Raw genomic sequence first — 19,938 nt, 5'->3', positions numbered from 1 at the left:
ATTATTAAATTTTGGGCAGTATTTACGTTTACAATATTTGTTGTTGTTTTAATTATGTATTTATATTTTCAAAATTGCAACAAAAGATACAAAATATATGAAAAATGGGTATACAAATTAACTACACTTACAACTAAAATGATATTATGAAGTTGTACTGTGAATCATTGACTAATATTTTAAAATAATTATTTTTTAGAGTCGATGTGTTTATATATTTTATTAATATACTTCATTCTTTATATGCAATTAAATAAAAAATAATGTATTGCTATCAAAATTAACAAGTCATAAATATTATTATTATTGTAAACAGCTTGCGATTCCTTACCTATTATCTCACGTTATATTTTTTTATATGTATTTCAACATTTTTATAATCAGCACGCGTGCATTTGACACCAGTAGCATACGAGCATAATAAAATCTTATTTTTTATAATTATATAGGAGATAAAATCTTTTATTTCTAATATAATTCTTTTTTCACAGTAACATTTTCTTAGCGGAAACAATGCGTTCATTGAGCAAAACTGAGCATACTAGAATTTATTTCTGATGGAACTTTTTCGATATTTATATTGTATTAAATTAACAAAAAATGTTACGGCGTTTTGCTTTCATGAAAGTAAACAAACTTGAATAATCCATGATTTCCATAGATTGCTTTCCTTTGAAGTTAAAAATGACGTTTATCAATTCGAACAGTTGCACATTAAACTAAGCTCATCATAATATACATACGTTGAAATGTGAAACTCTTCTAAATTATTCATGCGCATATAAGTAAAAAATCTACCTTTTTTTCTTCTAATGTCATGGGTCGGTCATTTGTTAACATTCCAAACATTTGACCGGCTGAAAAGGAAACTGTATGTATAATTCATTTGACGGCTTAAACCGTGCCGAATGAACGTGTAAATAAATAATCCAATCGATCGAATATGCCTTAAATTGGGTTACAATGAACGGAACCGCCGTATCACATCACACTTGACGGACGAAGAGTATAAAACACACTCCCGTAATTTTCCGAAATAGAAAATGTTACCACGAAACCTGCAAGTTCACAACGCTTTATAAAAATTTTCTATCGTCCATACTTTCTTCCTAGTTTTTTCTCATCTGGTTGAGTTGAGTATGAGTAGAGTGTCGCTCGGACTAGAAGTCTTCGATCACAATTAGTCGAGTTTGTCCAATCGCGGTATGATCGTTCACTTCGTGATACACTTTGTAGCCGACACCTGCTCTTCAGGAATCCTGTCATCTGTAAAGATAATAATTTATATGAATCCTGAGAAACCGCCACTGATGTTTCTGAAGAAAATGGGAAGACATGTGGGTCAAACTTTAAAATATCGAGAAATCTGTTTGAAAATGTTATATGCAAAACTGTGATGTATGACAACAAAATTAGTTTAATCATCTTTTATTTATTACATTCCCTATTTGTTAGGGCCAAGGCCCAGCAAGGGCAAGTGCGTTAACATTTAAAAGTTATTAAGTATGATGATTAGGCTTATAGCCGTGTAGCGGTGATACTTAATTAAAATATTGATTAAGCATAAAAGCTTAGCTTAAATATAAAATAGACAATGGAATCTTATCAAGCAAATAATATTTTTTTACTTTTTCATATCTCATGCTCTGAAAGTGGGTCGTTGTTGTTCTAGAAGGTGCGCAGAAAGTGATACGTTTATGCTCTAGCGCAGAAAAGTGGTGTACGCCTCTGCGTCCCCGTCCCACGAACAACTGGGTGGAAACAAAATGGAAAAATTGTGTCTTTATTTCCTCCCCTCGCCAGAATCTTATACAGCCACAGTTAAACGTTTGTACGATATTAAATTGGTTTTAAAAGTTATTTAGCACTATATGCTTGAAAATAAAATAAAATACAAGATAAACATTTCTTATATTATTAATTAAATTGTTATTTATTACTTAAAAATGCCTAATTTTTGAAGTGAAAACTTCTTTAGCGGCGCTGGGCACTTTTTGAGGTGGGGAAAAAATTATAAACTAGAGACAGCGTAACGCGATCACGTGACCGTAACGTTTAGATGGCCACTCATTTAGATGGCATTTAAATCAATAAAGAAAAACTCAATGACATTTACATGAAAAAGGTTCTAATCTTGTACGGGTTGAAATACGAGGATCTCACAGTTACATTCTAACTTTATATCACTCAAATATAATTCAATAAAGCTACATCTTGATGAAATCGCTAATAAAAGTGAACTCTAGTACTGGTGAATAAAACTCAAAATATCATGACCAAATTACATTTTCTCAAAAATGGACGGCAAAGTCGACTTTGCCGTTTAAAAAATAGGTCGAGAAGCGCGTAGTTTATGGTCAGTTAAAAATTAAAAAGTTAAAAACATTGCAGTCTCGATTTTGGGACTGCAATGTTGCATACAAATTCCATTATTTGTCGTGTTCCAAACTTTTTAAAAGTTGGAATGGCCATATCAAATGAAGGCACAGGCCCATTAAACAGCCAAACAGATGATTATTAGTACTTATAATTATAATGTTGGTACTTGCTGGCTTCGGATTCAATTAAACGGACTCCCAAGGTCGTCCATTTAAAACGAATCCTCAGCCTGCAAGTAGCTACTTCCGAGCCTCGACAATAATGTACTATTAGATGCGAGGTCTGCAAGGTAACTTTACAATTTCTATTCGAGTTTTAAACAATTAACGCTACAAATTTGAATTTCGAATTTTAAACAAGCTCACTGACCAGCAATTTCGGAACTAAAGTTTTTCAATAGAAAGGAGGATGGGTCAATTATACATAGTGCTGCAGACATTTTGGACTAGTCATTGAGTTTTCACTTCTGTCGGCACTCCCGGAGTGCAACCCGTTGTGTTTTTTTCATTTAAGAACTATATCAATTGAGACTTCTTATTAGGACATATTTAGTGTGAAATCGTAATACAATTATAAGTCGACTGTATTTTAATAATACATTGGTACATAACGAAATAGATGATTTATTTAAGGACCATGATTTACTACGGTGTTCTGCCTTTTCTCCGAAGTTTTATTGTCCGAATTTCACTTGCCAATCAACTTTTCGCAGATGATTTACTTTGGCAACCAACATTCGCCAAATTTTCATCATGACAACGTTTTACTTGATTAAGTAGATTATTATTATGTGTACAACGTTTGGAATAAGTACATTTCTTTGGTGAAATCATTCAATTCGCTAAATATTTATTAATACGATATCGTCTAGTCATTTGACAGAGTTCACAGAGTCAAGATAGGTGCGACGACGAGCGAAGCGAGGAGGAGCGTGTTAGATGAACTGCGACCAAACAGCGAACCGACTTTTTTTTTACATCGAACGACTGACTTTTCTGGCAACAGTTCATTTTCTTGGGGGTCGCAGTTCTAACCTAACCCACTTTTCTGGCAACAGTTTGTTTTCTTGAGGGTCGCAGTTCTAACTTAACCTAACCCACATTTCTGGTAACAGTTCGTTTTCTTGGGTTCGCAGTTCTAACCTAACCTAACCCACTATTCCAGCAGCATTTCGTTTTTTTGGAGGTTGCAGATCAAACTAACCTAAACTCCTTTTTTGGCTATTTACATGAATACTAGGTGAAAGGTAATTTAGTAAAACAATAATTGTTGAAATCAATATTCAGTGAACTATAGTGTCGTACAAATAATACTCGATGAATAATATTGAATAATGACTGCGAGACTCCGCTCGACTAGGTATTGTGAGAGCATTAATGTTTAAACATAACGGGATAAAAGCTAATCCATTTCAGTAAATGAGTATATTATTAAAATTTAGATATCACATTCAAACGTGACTATACTTACTAAACTCGACTAGGTTTTGTCGTGAATAATATTTGAAAATATGTATCCAAAAAGCTAATTAAATTCAGTGACTACTTTTTACCGAAACGGTATAGATATTGTTAAGTACATAATATGCATAAACAAAAGTTTTTGTAAATTCGCGGTCCGGTAGTCTGTTGCGGCTTTTAGAACGAAAAAGTATAAAATTAAAAAGTAAGAGGCAATCCCGCTGATTTTCATACTATAATGAACAAATAATTTTAAAATTACTGCAGTTTGTTAAAAAATGTGTGTTTTCGTAAATATTGCAATCTTTTGATTTCAAAATGATTTTCGCTAGGGTTATTAATCTTCACACATGTAAAGTCTCCGATTGCAAGTAAGTCCTAAGGAAAAAAATCATGGCCGTAGGTCTATTAAAAGGTACTTCAATTACTGATTTTGCGAAATTGCCTTGTCTTGTTTGGTTTCCTCGCATTCGATATGAAAAGTAGAGTGTTTAACTCGGGTGAAAAGCACCATTTCCGTCTCGGTCTAAACTACCTCGACAGAAATGGGTGCCTTTCAACCCTTGGTTAAGAATCTACTATTTCAACTCAATGTGCAGCTTTAAAATAATAGTAGATATATTACTGAAGAGTCTGGGAAATTAGGAATTGCGGGCCAAGTAGTTATATATAAGATAGGTCAATCTCTTTTCTCACAGTGGTATGTATGTATAGACCTTTAAACAAAAAATATATGCTCATACGACCTAAAAACCTATATAGACAAAAAAAGGTATTGCGTCAGCTACAACTAGGCCGGTAATATGTATTGTATGTAAAGTCACCAAGGCCGGGCTCGGGCAGTATACTTTTACGAACATTATGTAATGACAATAGCTTATAGCCCATCATCATCATCATCATCTCAGCCAAAAGACGTCCACTGCTGAACATAGGCCTCCCCCTTGGACCTCCATTCGTACCGGTTTGAAGCGACCCGCATCCAGCGTCCTCCGGCGGCCTTAACAAGGTCGTCTGTCCATCTTGTGGGTGGACGTCCTAAGCTGCGCTTGCTAGTCCGTGGTCTCCACTCGAGCACTTTTCGGCCCCATCGGCCATCTTCTCTGCGTGCAATGTGGCCTGCCCATTGCCACTTCAGCTTGCTAATACGGTGGGCTATGTCGGTGACTTTAGTTCGTCTACGGATCTCCTCATTTCTGATTCGATCACGCAGAGAAACTTATAGCCCAGCCCAGCGGATTTGATAGCCCACGCAGTGGAAGTGTCACTTAATACGTCATAATTTCATAGAAGTTTAGAAGTTAAAATAACACTTGCCCTGCGTGGGCTATCAAATCCGCTGCAGACTATTCTTGGTCTGACTCTATATGGCCGTTTACAGGGGCGAAAAAACGATCTAGTTAGGTCTTATCCCTGGGAAAATGCGCATTTTTGAGTTTTTATATGCTTTCGTTGTCTCCCAGATATTTATATTAATTAAATCAAAATTGATGTACGTATTCCTTTCAAAATTACCAATGGATAAATATTTCTATTATTTAAGTGTACTATAATCATAGACCGTTGCATGTTATCTCACGTTATATTTTTTATTTTTATTTCAGATTAGTCAAACAGCTTTTATTGAAAACCGTCGTGGGGGGATATTAAGCAGCCCGTTAGGGTTTCCGGAAGAAACCCTAAAGAAAATAAAAAGCTGTAAATCAATGTCACTTTATCTAGTCTAGTGTAAATGGCTACCACCAGTTTAGCACTGACATAAACGCTATTGAAAACGTAAAGTGTCATTCTATGGAACTTGCTAACTATGTAAACAAACCGCCATATTGAAATTGTCTCTGTCTGATGAATTTACTAGTAACTTTTGTTTACATAGTTAGCAAATTCCATAGAATGACACTTTAACTAACTTTCTATGCATCTCGCTCGTACTCGCATATTGCGAGCGAGATGTATGGAAAGTAAATTACATAGACGTTAGCGTATATGGCAGTTTTGACACTGTCAGTGACTCACATGGTACGGGCTCGGGTTAAGTTTTTGGGTGACTTGAAAGTAACTTGATACTTAGTAACTGTTTGAACTCGATTAGTTACAACATACAAATTTATATTTACAGCTGGGGCTGATATATGCATGGCAGATCTCACCAGATACAATCCTGTACAACCGCATTGATTAACCTTATTTTATTTTGAAGTCTGTTAAAAATCAAAACAGTACTGCATGGGTGTTTAAATATGTTTTGGAGGGCCTATTAGGTGTATGTTACTTAATTCAGGGACTATAAGCTTACATTAGCAGTATCAAATACAGTACATAATAGATAAATTTGCTATTCCAGATTCATTAAATTTTCTATAAAAATAAATAATGGATTACTGCGTTTTATAAATTGCATAGTTATGACAGGAAACTTTAATCTCAAGCGCAAGCGACAGGATTAGTGCAAAAACTTTAGTGTTAGTGGGCAGAATGCGTGTGTTGCGGTTGTGAGCTGTGGGCCTACCGCGAACCACGTTCGAAGTGTTGCCTCTCCGTCGCACTTGTAAATTCGTACATAAGTTTGACAGGGAGGTAACACTTCGAACGGTATTCGCGGTAGGCCCTCTGTAGGCGGGAGCAATACTCGCAAAGCTGAAGCCTTTTCAGACGTACCTCGGCTGTGATGTGGTATCACACTAGGCGTTCACGAAGGATGACTTGGTCCTGCGAGTAACAAGGGGTTTACTTTAGGTACTACCTACATATATGTTTATGATTTGTTTCATGAATACTGTCGTGGAACCACTGTGTTAGTTAACGTAAACTTTAACTTAAAACTCAAGAATAACTGATATACTCCCGCAATCACATTTGTTTTTATTTAGTTGTTAAATCATGTACCTACATATTTAAAAGTTGCTAAAACTTAGGGTAGCTAATTACAATATTTTTTGACTAGTTTTTATTTAAAAGGTTCTGTAAAAATACATCTTAAAAATATTATCCATGAACAGCTCAAAAATGAGAAACAAAAAACAGAGTTATGTTATTACCTATATCAATGACGATTTAATAGATAGGCAGATGATGAGGTCAGTAAGAGCGTGTCAGAATTTTAGCCCAGTCTACCATTGGAATGTATCAATATGCGGAATAATAATTTAAGTAAGTACCTAAGAATAAAAGGAAAACGTACATATCAATTGAAATGCAAGAATGACTATCCGGACAAGTACCTATTTATTAGGATTGCATGTTACTACCTCCTACTAGAATAGTGATAGTGACTCTCTCTTATCACCAAATCGATCACTAAATACTTAAATAATATTTCTTATTTCTTTACCCTAATTTTCCATGTAGGAAATGCCCGATTAAAATTTTATTAATGTAACCTATAGTCTGTATCTTTAGGTATTTAAAAAAGAGTAAACAAAATCTACTCCCAAATGGCTTCTTAAGCCATTTGAGGGCAGATAAAAACATTACATGATCAAATAATGTAGGTTAAAGTCAGGTCGTTCAGTGACAGATCTAGGTGGTTTTGTATTTGGTTGGTTAATCAATAAATGTTATACTTAACTACCCGAAAATGTACAAATTATTTGTTTACTTTTATTTAAGTACCTAAAGATACAGAGTTATACTCACCCAGATAGCGAAGCCGAATTGGAAATTGGTGGACTATTTGACTCGAAGCCTTCCTTGGACTTTTCGTTTGCCAGCTGCATTTTCAACTGATGACCGAAGCAGGCCAGGTCTTCCCTGAATGTGTCGCTGCCCGGGGTCGTGGGCTTCTCGTCGTCTCCCGTGGCCATGCCTTCAGCATCACTCTGCAGAGGCGCTTGCTCAGACTCCTCCTCAGTGTTATATATCTTGAAGTAAGCAAATGTCAAATAGATCACAGAAATAATGAAAGACGGTATCGGGATTGCCATCGCATATACTAGGTTTAAAGTGTTCTGCCACATATCGAGGTCTGTTATGACTAAACCGGGGTCCACCCGGCTGTAGTAGCATGTGTAGTTGTTACCTAAAGGTCTATACTTGGATAGGAATATTGTACAATTTAATATTGGAGGGTATCCACAGCCCTTGACGTTGGGAAACAGGCGGGCACCGGTAAAGTACCACTCCGAGTCGTTGCCCTGAAGGCCGGTTGGTAACGCATCGGCTAACTCCGTTTCCTCCGCCATTTCTGAATAATTTTTGTCTCCTGCAGCTTCGTAATTCTCGTATTCGTATTCTCTTAGAGCTCTTTCGGCTCTGATCAGGTTTTCGTATTCTGTTGCTGAAACGTTAGGTGATGCACCAAGTTTGTAGTTGACTCTTATCTGGGTGCACTCGTAAAGATCTTTGGTGCAGCCTTCCCTACAAGAAGCCCAGGTGCAGTTGCTGGCTCCCACGAGGTGTTTGACCTGTGCGGTCACACATAATGCTCCGACCGGATCGAACTGCATAAATATAGTTGTGAAGGCGGGCTCTATGACGAATGGTACGAGAAAGAGGAAAGCAAACAGACTGAAGGTAGCCAAAAGAACGAAAGTAGCTGTTGTGTAGAATAATAGTTTCTCGAGAAATGTTGGGGGTATCGGAAGTTTCTCTTCGTCGGCCATGGTGGCGTGGGAGCGCTAGGAGCGACCATAGCGCTAGCTTCAGCTGGGCTGTGTCATTTCAACCTTTTCATGGCCTGTGTGATGTCACGCCGTCTTTTTCATGGATTTACTTTTATTTCATTTTGTACGTCTGAGAAGAAATACTTTGATGAGGTTCGGTAATATCACCGCACTTGATATTACTACTGTCGTTTTTTATCGTAATGAGCTGTTTTTAAATAAGTAAATTCATTTTTAAATGGTAACATATAGGTATATGTACTGCATTCGAACCCGTTTTAAGCAAAACTCGTTTCTCATAATTATGTTCTTAAAACTGTTTTCTTAAATGTTAATTTCATATAGAGGTACTTTTTTCATTTAAAACTAGTTTTCACAGAGTGCCCTCATAACAACCAACATTACCTACTCTTTTAAAAAAAAACTAAATAATTAAATTCAATAGGTAGGTAATCATTTATTTCAGAAAATTGGTTTAAATTATTAATAAATTCCAGGTGAAGTTAAGTTTTAATTTTTTTTATTAGTTTTTAGGGTGTAGTACCCAAATGGTAAAAACGGGACCCTATTACTAAGACTCCGCTGTCCGTCCGTCCGTCTGTCTGTATGTCTGTCATCAGGATGTAACTCATGAACCGTTATAGCTAGACAGTTGAAATTTTCACAGATGATGTATTTCTGAATTTCTGTTGCCGCTATAACAACAAAATAAAATAAATATTTAAGTGGGCCTCCCATACAACAACCGTGTTTTTTTTTCCGTTTTTTGCGTAACGGTACGGGACCCTTCGTGCGCGAGTCCAACTCGCACTTGGCCGGTTTTTTGTATTTAATACCTTACCTGTCTTATAAGTATGTAAGTATCTAAGTGAAAAAAATTGAGAGAGTATCTGGTTCATCGACGCGACCATCGTAAAAGAATTAACGAAGAAATTTCCGGAACTATTATCCCTGTTATCGTGTTTCTCAGCTCGGCCATAAATCATGAGAACTAACGAGAATCCCTCAGGAATATTATTCCTTCTAGCTTTACTCTGGAATTTCTTGGAAATAATTACGATTATCTTAGCTAATGTTCAACCGGAGTATAGATGGTAAGAATAATTTCTACGAATTTTGTGAAAAGGTTTGTTTTTAGCAAAACGATGTTTTATCAAACTTATTTTAAATAATGTTATAAGTATTTATTTTCTTATTTGTATCGATGCGCGGTAAATAATATACATAATATGATTGTAATTGTAACCTATATATTATATAGGTTACAATCGCCTTCAGGCCCTTGGTTCTACATAGGTAACAATGAGAACTCTTAGGAAGGGCCACATTTAGAGATCATGCAATATAAAATATAGGCATTTAATTTAAGAAAATGACACTTTGAGGAACGTTTTTGGGGCAGGTAAATTTTACTAGTTTATCATTTGATTTTTCTGGTAATTTGAAAATTGTGTTTCAATTTTGACTCGAGAAATATTTCGTGTCCATATATGTTGAGATCACTTTTATTGTGAGCCCAGTCAATCAAACAGTTAAAAAAGGTTTTTGTTACCTATATTAGTTTGGTAATTCGTTTTACGAAATTATAGTAATGTACCTACTTCTTTTACGGGCTGACTGTCTAATTACTACAGTTTTCTCCAAAAAAATCCAAGTATCCCTCGTATATTAAAATATTTATTTCTCTAAATAACAAATGTCTTTAGACCTGCTTGGATAATAGAAAACGGATAAAAATTTAATAATAAGTACCTACCAAAGTTTACCTAAATACTTATAAATTTAAAAATTTAATATTAAAAAATACAAATAAAATTTGTTATTCAACATAAGTACGACCTCAAAGAATAATGCTGCAAGTAATTTTCCTTGTACAACCACCCGCAATCCGATTTACTACCCGATGTTTACAAGCGCCGCCGCTGCACCGCGACCTACGGTACGTAATTGAATTCCATAAATACCTAACAAAAACGAAGGAAATCTCGTGAAAACTACTAGCACTATACGATCTTTATAATCAGACATAGGAATCCGCAGGGCAAATTGTGAATTAAGACTTTATGCTTGTGCGCTTATGGCACTAATTACAACAAAATTTAGGCTGTTTTAAAACGATTAGGCACTTAATTCACAATTTGCCCCGCGGATTCCTATGTCTGTTTATAATGTTCCTCAGTTATTCTATGATGAGGTATGTAAGTTAGTTATTCCGTTAAAAAACAGACTTAATAGCGATCGGGGCGACGTCGCAATGTGTCGCATTTCTCTTGAAACACCGAACTGAATTTACATTAGGTAATACTTAATCAGTTAACGATATACCTAATTAGTAATTATGAAACAATGTCACTGTCCTTACCTGCCTCAAATCTTGAACTATTAGATACGAGTTTGAGACCTATACTAGATGAACCAGTAAGAAATAACTGAAAAGCCAAACTATATTTTCTAGTTTTTATAGCCACCTATACCCTTAGTTACCACAAGTCACTGTGTCAACACTGACATAATTATATGCTAACGTTTACGTAACTTACTTTCTACACATCTCGCTCGCACTAATATGTCAGTACGAGTGAGATGCATAGAAAGTAAGTTACGTAGACGTTAGCGTATATGTCACTCTCAGTGACTCGTGGTAAGGGTACTGTTGTATACGTAAGATTGGTTAAGGAGGTGTTTTCTTGTTTGAGAACAAACTATGTCTATCTTACAATCTTTGGCACGTAATATACTATTATACTAGTAATAACACGGTTGAAAATCGTTACTAAACATTTTAAAAATTAAATTCCACTTGTCTTACCAACTCGACGTCAATAGGGAATATTAGACAAAGCTCTGCGTAGGTGGCACCACTAGCACATACAGTAAACATACCTCATTGACATCATCAATGACACATCATGCGTCACTAGGTCTACCGAGAAACACGACAATCGAAAGTTCGCATTCTGCCTCACTATCAGTCTTGCTTATACGATCGATAGAGAGGCAGATAAAGAAATTTTCGCGTTTCGCGGTAGGCGTAGACCTGTAAACAAATCGCCTGCATCAATGTCATAGTGAAAACTTGTCAAAAAACTGTTTAAGGCCTAGTATAAGTTACTCTATGGTTTACTAAACAAATTAGTGCTGCACTCTGGCGGCAGAACATTGCAGTAAAACTCCCTATTGAATTCAGCCTCAAATATGACTTCTAAATATAAACATTGCAAAGTCTGACCTCGGGTCATGATGCAACAATAACGACGAACCATTTCTGGCACCGTCATCCGCGTGGCAGAGGCGAAAGTTATGTAAACTCGCCATCCCGGCGCCAGGCCGTCTGATGTCGTATCGATTCAGACCAGATTTAGCCTGACTTCTGGCTGCAAGAGGCGGACATGTTTTGTCTTTCACGCTTTACCTTTCGGTTGTTGTTTTCATACGTAAGTAGACTTAGATCAGGAAAAGTCTGCAGAGATTTTGACAGCACGCGCAGTGCAGGTGTTATTTTAAACGTCAAACTTCTATGAAATTATGACGTATAAATGACACTGGCAATGCGTGTGCTGTCAAAATCTCTGGAGACTTTTCCTGATCTAAGTTTATATATGTCGTAGTCAGATCGTATAATCCGCCGTATTACATTACGGCTAGCCGTTATCAAAAACAGGGGCGTTTTGAAATGCGGCGGTTCGACGATTAGCCGGATTGTCATTGCGATACGTTCTTCAATAAGGCGGCCAACGTTTAGCCGCATCGTACTACTATTTTAGATTGTAGAGTGACCAGTTCTTTCGGTCGCCCACGTAACCGGAGTTTGACAATGTTTGCAATTTAATTTATTTTTACCATGGTCCCACCGCACTACATGTGTTTCTTTTCCAAAACATTTCCTTCACAACTTAAATAGACGGAGCCCCGCAAGCGGGGCTCCTATTTCTGGGCGGTTTGCCCTTCGGGCATCTGAAGCTACCTAACGAACCTAACCTACTTACCTACCTACGCTTTTTTCCCCAAAGTGTAATGTTTTCACGGACGTCTCACTAAATCAATAGGTAGGTAGGTTAGGTTCGTTAGGTAGCTTCAGATGCCCGAAGGGCAAACCGCTCAGAAATAGGAGCCCCGCGAAGCGGGGCTCCGTCTAGTTAAGTTGCGAAAGAAATGTTTTTTGAAAAGAAACAGTCCGACGAACTCCATTTTTGATGGACACCCCAGCGTTTGTCAGGCAGCGCCACGGGTGTTAAAAATGGGAACTAAAAACTGTCAAAGCGGCGGCTAATGACTCGCTGTATTACATTACGGCTAGCCGTGTTGAAGAACGTATGGCGCCGAATACATTCCGGCGGATTCTCATTCAGCCGCATTCAATCCGGCTAATCGTTAAACCGCCGCATTTTAAAACGCCCCTGTTTTTGAAAACGACTAGCCGTAATGTAATACGGCGGATTATACGATCCGACTGCGACATATACATAACATAAGTAAGTATATCGCATGAGCATACTTTTTTCCCTGAGGGGTAGGCAGAGATTGCAATTTTAAACATGTGTTGTAGCTCAACGTATGTTCACTTCATTTAACGCATCTCAGTTTGCTTTCTCAACTTGATGTCACAGAATAAAGCACAGGTTGCAGATTTTTAGTTTTTTAAACTTTTACAATATGCGCTGTTCAATGCGTACCTTAGACCTAAGATCTTTTTGCATGTTGTATCCCCTTTTGAGTCTCGATTCTACTTCATGCTTGATTATAAAGAAGTCTAGGTGTTCGACCTTTAATTTGCGAATTGTGTTTTTTATAGGTAAGTAAGTACCTACACTCAAATTTGCCAGTTATAAACGAGTATCAGTATCAGACGAGTTAACGAATAAAAGGGTTGCTTTAACATAATAGAGGTTCAAGGCCGCGGAAGAAAAGACTTCACATAAATATGAAAAATAGGTAATGAAAGTTAAACCTGATTAGTTGCTAAATAGTTGATTTTCTGGGAACAACAAAGTACCTAATTAGTTATTTACGATACAAGTGCAAAATGGATATTCGGAGTGTTTCAAGTCGGCACGAGTTACCTATTCGCACGTGTATCGTACTTACAACGTTTTACAGTACATATGGCCCTTTGAATTTTCGACCCGTCTATAAATTTTAGATAATATGTGATCAAAACGTGAAAGTTTTAAATATTTTAACATCTACAGACTTTCGTAAGCTTAAAGAAAGTTTGACCTCCTGATTGTGAAGTCACTTTAGTCACGTTTTGTTTGATGGAATAATGAGTGCCTTCAGAACGTATAATGGATGTGGAAAGTTGAAAGAGCGTTCGAGTTCGAAACTTGAATGTAACTTGTTATTAGTACGCATTAAGTAGATGGTTGTTTACTCGTATACAGGGTGTGGCCTGTAATAAGAGCAAAAAATTAAACTACATACCCTTTAACTAATCAGGAATTAAGTCCAAATAGTTTCAATTAATTAAAATGAAATTTTATTTTTTTATTATTTTCTAACAAAATTAATCGACCCAGCAATGTACTGCAGACATTATGTGTCTAGTCGGATTACTTGACATTGACATTTACGATCGTTATCAATAATATTGAAAAACCTATTAAATACATCAAAATTGCTTTTTAAACATATGCAATTCTAATTAAATAGTCACATATTTCAACATTACTTAACAGTTTTCTTATCAAATAGACCTGATGGGCAAAAGGACGAAATGAGTAAAATGCTATAAAGTAACTTGAGCTAATTTATTAAGCAGTTCCAGCTAAAATTGTGCACTTTAATAAAATCACTGATAGTAATTATGCCAATCTTACTGGATAACCACTTCACGATTCACGAGAAAACTTGCACTTTTATAATTTTGTAAGAATGTTTCCTTTTCACGACAACGACTACGAATGACAGTACAACTTGTTCTCCGTTTGACTCCGGTCCAACACGACATCGACATGTGCAATACTAGGTGTAGGGCCTTCTCAAAAGTCTCAAGACGAACGAAGAATTTCACAGCTAATTCATCTGGCTGTATGTACACGGCGTACGGTCACAATCAGAATCACATTTGGGGCACCCACATTCGTAGCTCTGAGTTGACAATAAAGGTCGGTTAACATTTACTCTTGTTTCGTTAATAGTACTATGTTACATAATTTCACGTGCATAATTGATTAGTTCATAATTAATTTTATTATTTCTATTTTGCTTTATTTTGATTTAACAACTTGACGTACATTGTCATGTATGTAGTAATAGAGTAAACAATCCCTGAAAAATTTGCAATGCGTGGTTTATGTCTTGTGACTGTGAAGGTTTAATAAAATAATTATGAACTTTTTGAAAGGCGACGCACTCCGGTAGAAAACAGTGGTAGATTCTGTGCGGAAAGAAAAGAGTCGTAGAATGTGTTGGGCCCCATAAATTCCACGACTCATCTCTTTCCGCACAGACTCTAAACAAACAGTTATTTACGTATGCTGACTTTATTATTTCTATGAACTGGCAATAATAGAGACAAGTGTATCTCTGATCCTGTTGTCGCTATCTCTATCATCGTCGTGAAGGTTTGAGATAATAATTATGAACTTTACTTATAATAAAAAGCAACGTACTTGATGTTTTTGCATGCAGTCTTTGCAAAAGTACAAAATATGTACAGGGTGCTTAGCCAAGATGCCAATCGTTTGCGCCGTAGTGAACGATACGCTAATGTGTCTCTCTCTCTCTCCCTCTGTCGCACTAATATCGACGCGTGATAGAGAGAGATAACCGTTTCGTTCACTACGGGCAAGCGATTGGCATCTTAGCTCAGCCCTCTGTTCTTTTCAGTGATAAAGTACCTTCGATAACACTAAAGAACGGCCAACCAATTTGGTTAGTTGGCCGCTTCAGAGCCATGTACAGTACAAATGAGGAAGTTGCGGAAAGTGAAAGTTTCTAAGAAGTTTTTGGAATGGAAAGTTTTATTTCTCATACAAAGATCACTTTGACCACGTCGTAGCTACGTCTATCTCTCTCTCTTCCTAGCTATTTATCACACATGGTGGTGGGGACAGCTTTCCTGCTTAACCTTTTTCACTTCGTCTTGTCCACGACATCGTGCTCGGATAACTTGTAGTCACTCAAGTCCTTTAGCACTACATCCTTCCACAGAGGGCCTCCTTTTTACGTGACCATACCATCGCAGCCTGCTCTCCTGCATTTTATCGGTGATGTCGCGCACGCCCAGGCTTCCTCGTACGTACTCGTTACGGATTCTGTCAAGCCTGGTAACGCCGCACATCCACCTCAACATCTTCATCTCGGCGACTTGGATGGTATGCCCGTGTCTTTGAGTCGTTGCCCACGTCTCGCTACCATACATAACCGGCCTTATTATACTTTTCTGTCTGGTATACAAAAGTATCACGCTGGCTGAAAGGCTGCATCGCCGTCCCGGGCCCCGGCTACAGGCTCGTTGTCCCGCAAACGTGGCATTAGGCACTAAGTACGTTCAACGTTGACGATGACACTGTCAGTCTGCCTCCGATCGGGAAATCATTTGCGGTGCAACAGCTTGGTTTGAACTTCTTCTAGCTCCACCGTTCAATCATGTAATTCAGTCATCTTGTTTAGATTGAATTACATAAATAATTGTTATGCATTCGCTTGACAGTTGTCAATATTGACAAAGTTCAAAGCATTTTTCAAATAGGTAGGTAATGAAGTTAAGTGTTTTATGGAGGTTTTTATTACGAGAATACATTATTTTAAAAACTGTTTCCATTACATAGCAAAAAAAGTTTTTTCGAGTTTGTCAACAAAACAAAACGTGTCATTGCATATTGAATGAGTTCTGATTTCCTAATAATAAGAGCTACTTTTCTCTGTATTCATTTTTAAAATAAATTGTACTAAAAGGCGCGTACCAAGAGGTCCCGGTACCATGACATCTTACGATAGATAAGCGACCGTAACGCAATGTGGAAATCCATTGCTTGCTAAACTTGACTTTAAATTAAAATTTCTCCTAAATTAAGAATTTTGAACCATCGGGACCACTTGGTGGTAACTTTGGGTACTCCAAGGAACCTCCAGTTTGATTTTTTGCTCTTATTAAGGGCCACACCCTGTATATTTCACGTCTCTCCAAAAAAACATCCATATCCAAAACTTTATACGACTCTATATAGTTTTGAGAAACTTTAACCCGTATTTTCGTAAATTAACCTGCTTTTCTTCCAAGTTAGTTAAAAATAATCTATGTCACCCACATTTTAAAAACGAATCATCTAAAAATGAATACGGTTGAATAATATGCACACCAGTTTTCGGTATAGGTAGTACATAGATTATTTTCGTTTCACATATTCTGGCGAATACCGACTCGTGCGTTTTTAATGTCGAACCAAGCTAAATTTGCATGGCATTTGCAATAACAAAGTGTAACAGTGTCAAATTTCATGTAATATGACGTTTGTAATGACATTACCTCACTTTGTTCTGTCCAAGTCAGTGCAAAGTTAGCTTAGACGGAGTGGACTCTATTTATTTTTTTAATTACTTATAGGACTTTTTTAATACGAATTGACTAAGCCCCACGGTAAGCCCATTCTGAAGGCTTGTGTTGTGGGTACTTAGACAAATATATATAATATATAAATACTTATGTACATAGAAAACAACCATGACTCAGGAACAAATATCTGTGTCATCACACAAATAAATGCCCTTACCGGGATTCGAACCCGGGACCATCGGCTTCATAGGCAGGGTCACTACCCACTAGGCCAGACCGGTCGTCTAACTCTATGGTATACTAAATGGATTTAATAGGGGTATAAATAAGTTGAGTGCACATAAAGCAACAATATCAGACACCCTGCAGCCAGTGACGTGTCGCTGAAATGCCTGGCAACTGGGCCAGCTGCTTCTATGGAAGCTTTGATCACAGAGTAAAACAGCTACTGCTGTGTAATAAATGTTACTTTATTTTAGACGTGGGTAGGTATATAATCACAACCCTTTATGAACGTGGATTAGTGATTAAGGTACAAAGGTAATATTAAGTATGTAGTTATTTAATGCTATGATGTAAGAAATGTAAAAATTAAGTCTATAATGCGCCATGGAAACGTTGTTGAGACATAAAACCTAGCTGACGTTATTAAGACGGCATATCAAAATACATTTTTTACACTAATTTTTACAGTTGTTTTTGAGTTCAAGGCTGACTCATTTTTCTTATATGAATGTTCTTCTCCCGTTATATATTTATAATAGTTCATATACCTACACATTAATTGCATGATTTTGTTTTCTTTTAAATACAACCCTAAAGGTATATCCATATCAAGTAAATATTGATAAAATAGCTAAAAATATTATTATTTACTTCATATCCTTCCTGCCGGATAAGTATAATGTACAAAATACTGAATTTTCACCTTTAAACGAGAACGCACACAAACAAGTAATTACTTCAAAAGTAGGACTTTCTGTATTAAGTGCGCTGTGCCAAGTGTCGTGTCGGTCGCAGCGCGCCGTTCCACTGTTTGTGCTCGGCGGAGATAACATTGTTCTATGCGTTTTTGTTGTCGAATTAGCTTCCAAATCTTTTATGTATGGAATAATAAAAGATGATTAATGATTATGACCAGAGTTTGATCACATAACCACGAAGAATCATGAGTTAGGTATCCAATTATAGGAATGTACTTAGAGTTAGACCAAGAAAAGTCTGCAGCGATTTTGATAGCCCACGCAGTGCAAGTGTTATTTTAAACGTCAAACTTTTATGAAATTATGACCTATAAATAACACTTGCACTGCGTGAGCTATCAAAATCTCTTGCAGAATTTTCTTGGTCTAACTCTATCCGGTTCTATGTTATACGGTTTTATTTTTACAAAACTGAACTACGATTGTACATTGTGTTTTTCAGTTTACGTGATAGTAGCCGGGATATATAATAAAAAAAATATGCCAATTTTTATTTCCCGTGATAAATTGTGGTAATGATTCGTTTTCTAGAATAATTCAACAAAGGAAAAAAGGAAAGTTGCGCCTAAATATGTAGAGAAACATTTGAAATTCCAATGTTTACCTGTGAGTACATACAAGAACAATATATGTAAATATTTATTTCAAAACACACATTCGGTATCAAATATCAAATCCATATCTGTTTTTTTTTCGTCTTAACCCTTGTCTGAAAAACACCATTCCAAGCAATCGCGTACATTAAACCGTTATTACATAACATAACCTCAACCTGCCTAAAGAAACTTCTCTGACGTCATAGTTTACTATTGTACCTCTTTTATACGGCCTAAAGCATTAAATTCATAACAAAACAGTAACAATAACATGCTACCTGAAGCTTTTAAATGCCTTTTTAGCTATTATCATCCAAGTTATTTATTTTAGGTTCATTATTTAACACGTAACTATTTCTGAAATTTTGTTTCAGCTTTTCCAGTCCTTTTATCAAACGAGATGATTGTTTTATCTTTTTACGGCTATATTTATGATTAGACTATATTTGTATATATTACCGCTACAGCACAATGCAGCAATGACTTGACAGTTTGACTGCTAGCCAACATGACGATTGTTTAGAACAAACTGGTCGATTATTGGCTATCTAATAACCTAATGGTACGCGAATGGGTCTTTACGTGTACCAATGTATGGTGCGGACCAAAAATAGACGCTAAAACGAACCACCCTCATCAAAGCATTCCCCAGAAACACTGAAAAAACACCTTTTTGAAACCAATAGCTTGAGATTACACTGTTTTATTAGCACTATATCATCCTTTCTTGAAAACGTACAGAATGTTCTTTTGGAAAACGTCTTTTTTCGACAGACGTCGGCGCGGCCCCGCTTCTCCGCCACTACTGGCGCAAGCCGTATAGTAATGGTAGTATTGGCACTTCAAAAGCTTTAGCATACACTGAATACGAAAAAATTTAGAAAATTAGACATATTAATGAAAATTAAAAAGAAAAAACATAAGGATTTGGAATTTTAAATAAAAGAGTCATTTTAATTTTATTTTTTACCAATACTATAAACTACCTTCAGATAAAAAACAATTTTAAATTTTGTTTATTTATTTTAATCTCAATTTTATAGTTGATTGTTTTTTTTATTATAGTTTTCAAAATTCTGTTTTTGGCGGCACGTCGGCTGGCCGGGTGCGCGCGTCGCCCAGCCGGGTCGATACAGCGGGTGGCATGTGCTTCGACACTCTATGGCGACAGACAGTCTTTCTTGTTTTTACAATTCTAAGCTCTTACAACATTTATTGGCTATAATTTCCCTAGCACTTCTTACACGTATCCTCTCTACTCATCCGGATGTCATTTGTTTGGTTTTATACATAAAGCACAAAGCAATAAGCAGTTAAAGCATATGGGCGTAAGAGCTAAATTTATTTGCGTGGCGTCAGAGACACGTATAATGTATACCTACATAAGTATAACGACAGATAAATCTGAATGAAAGTTAAAGC

The 19,938-nt window shown here is 36.5% G+C and overlaps 1 protein-coding gene across 8 annotated transcripts; it reads right to left on the bottom strand.

Annotated features, from left to right (window-relative positions):
• Window positions 1-619: 619 nt before the first annotated feature.
• On the bottom strand, window positions 620-19,368 carry LOC134795762 (protein tipE). 8 transcript variants are annotated; one of them, XM_063767727.1, is made up of 4 exons: window positions 19,256-19,368; window positions 7,476-8,533; window positions 6,498-6,548; window positions 620-1,266 (listed from the first exon to the last, which is right to left on the bottom strand). In XM_063767727.1, exons 2-3 carry the CDS (start codon window positions 8,438-8,440, stop codon window positions 6,521-6,523), a joined length of 993 nt encoding a protein of 330 aa, XP_063623797.1. In that variant the 5' UTR covers window positions 8,441-8,533; window positions 19,256-19,368; the 3' UTR covers window positions 620-1,266; window positions 6,498-6,520. The 8 variants fall into 8 exon arrangements, with proteins under 8 accessions (XP_063623797.1, XP_063623807.1, XP_063623784.1 ...); XM_063767737.1 differs by having other exon boundaries at window positions 7,476-8,514; window positions 19,216-19,338; XM_063767714.1 differs by having other exon boundaries at window positions 19,186-19,337.
• Window positions 19,369-19,938: the final 570 nt, after the last annotated feature.

The sequence above is a fragment of the Cydia splendana genome, chromosome 1, assembly GCF_910591565.1.
Source record: "Cydia splendana chromosome 1, ilCydSple1.2, whole genome shotgun sequence".
Lineage (NCBI taxonomy): Eukaryota > Metazoa > Arthropoda > Insecta > Lepidoptera > Tortricidae > Cydia > Cydia splendana.
This window is presented reverse-complemented; position numbering and strand designations above follow the sequence as displayed.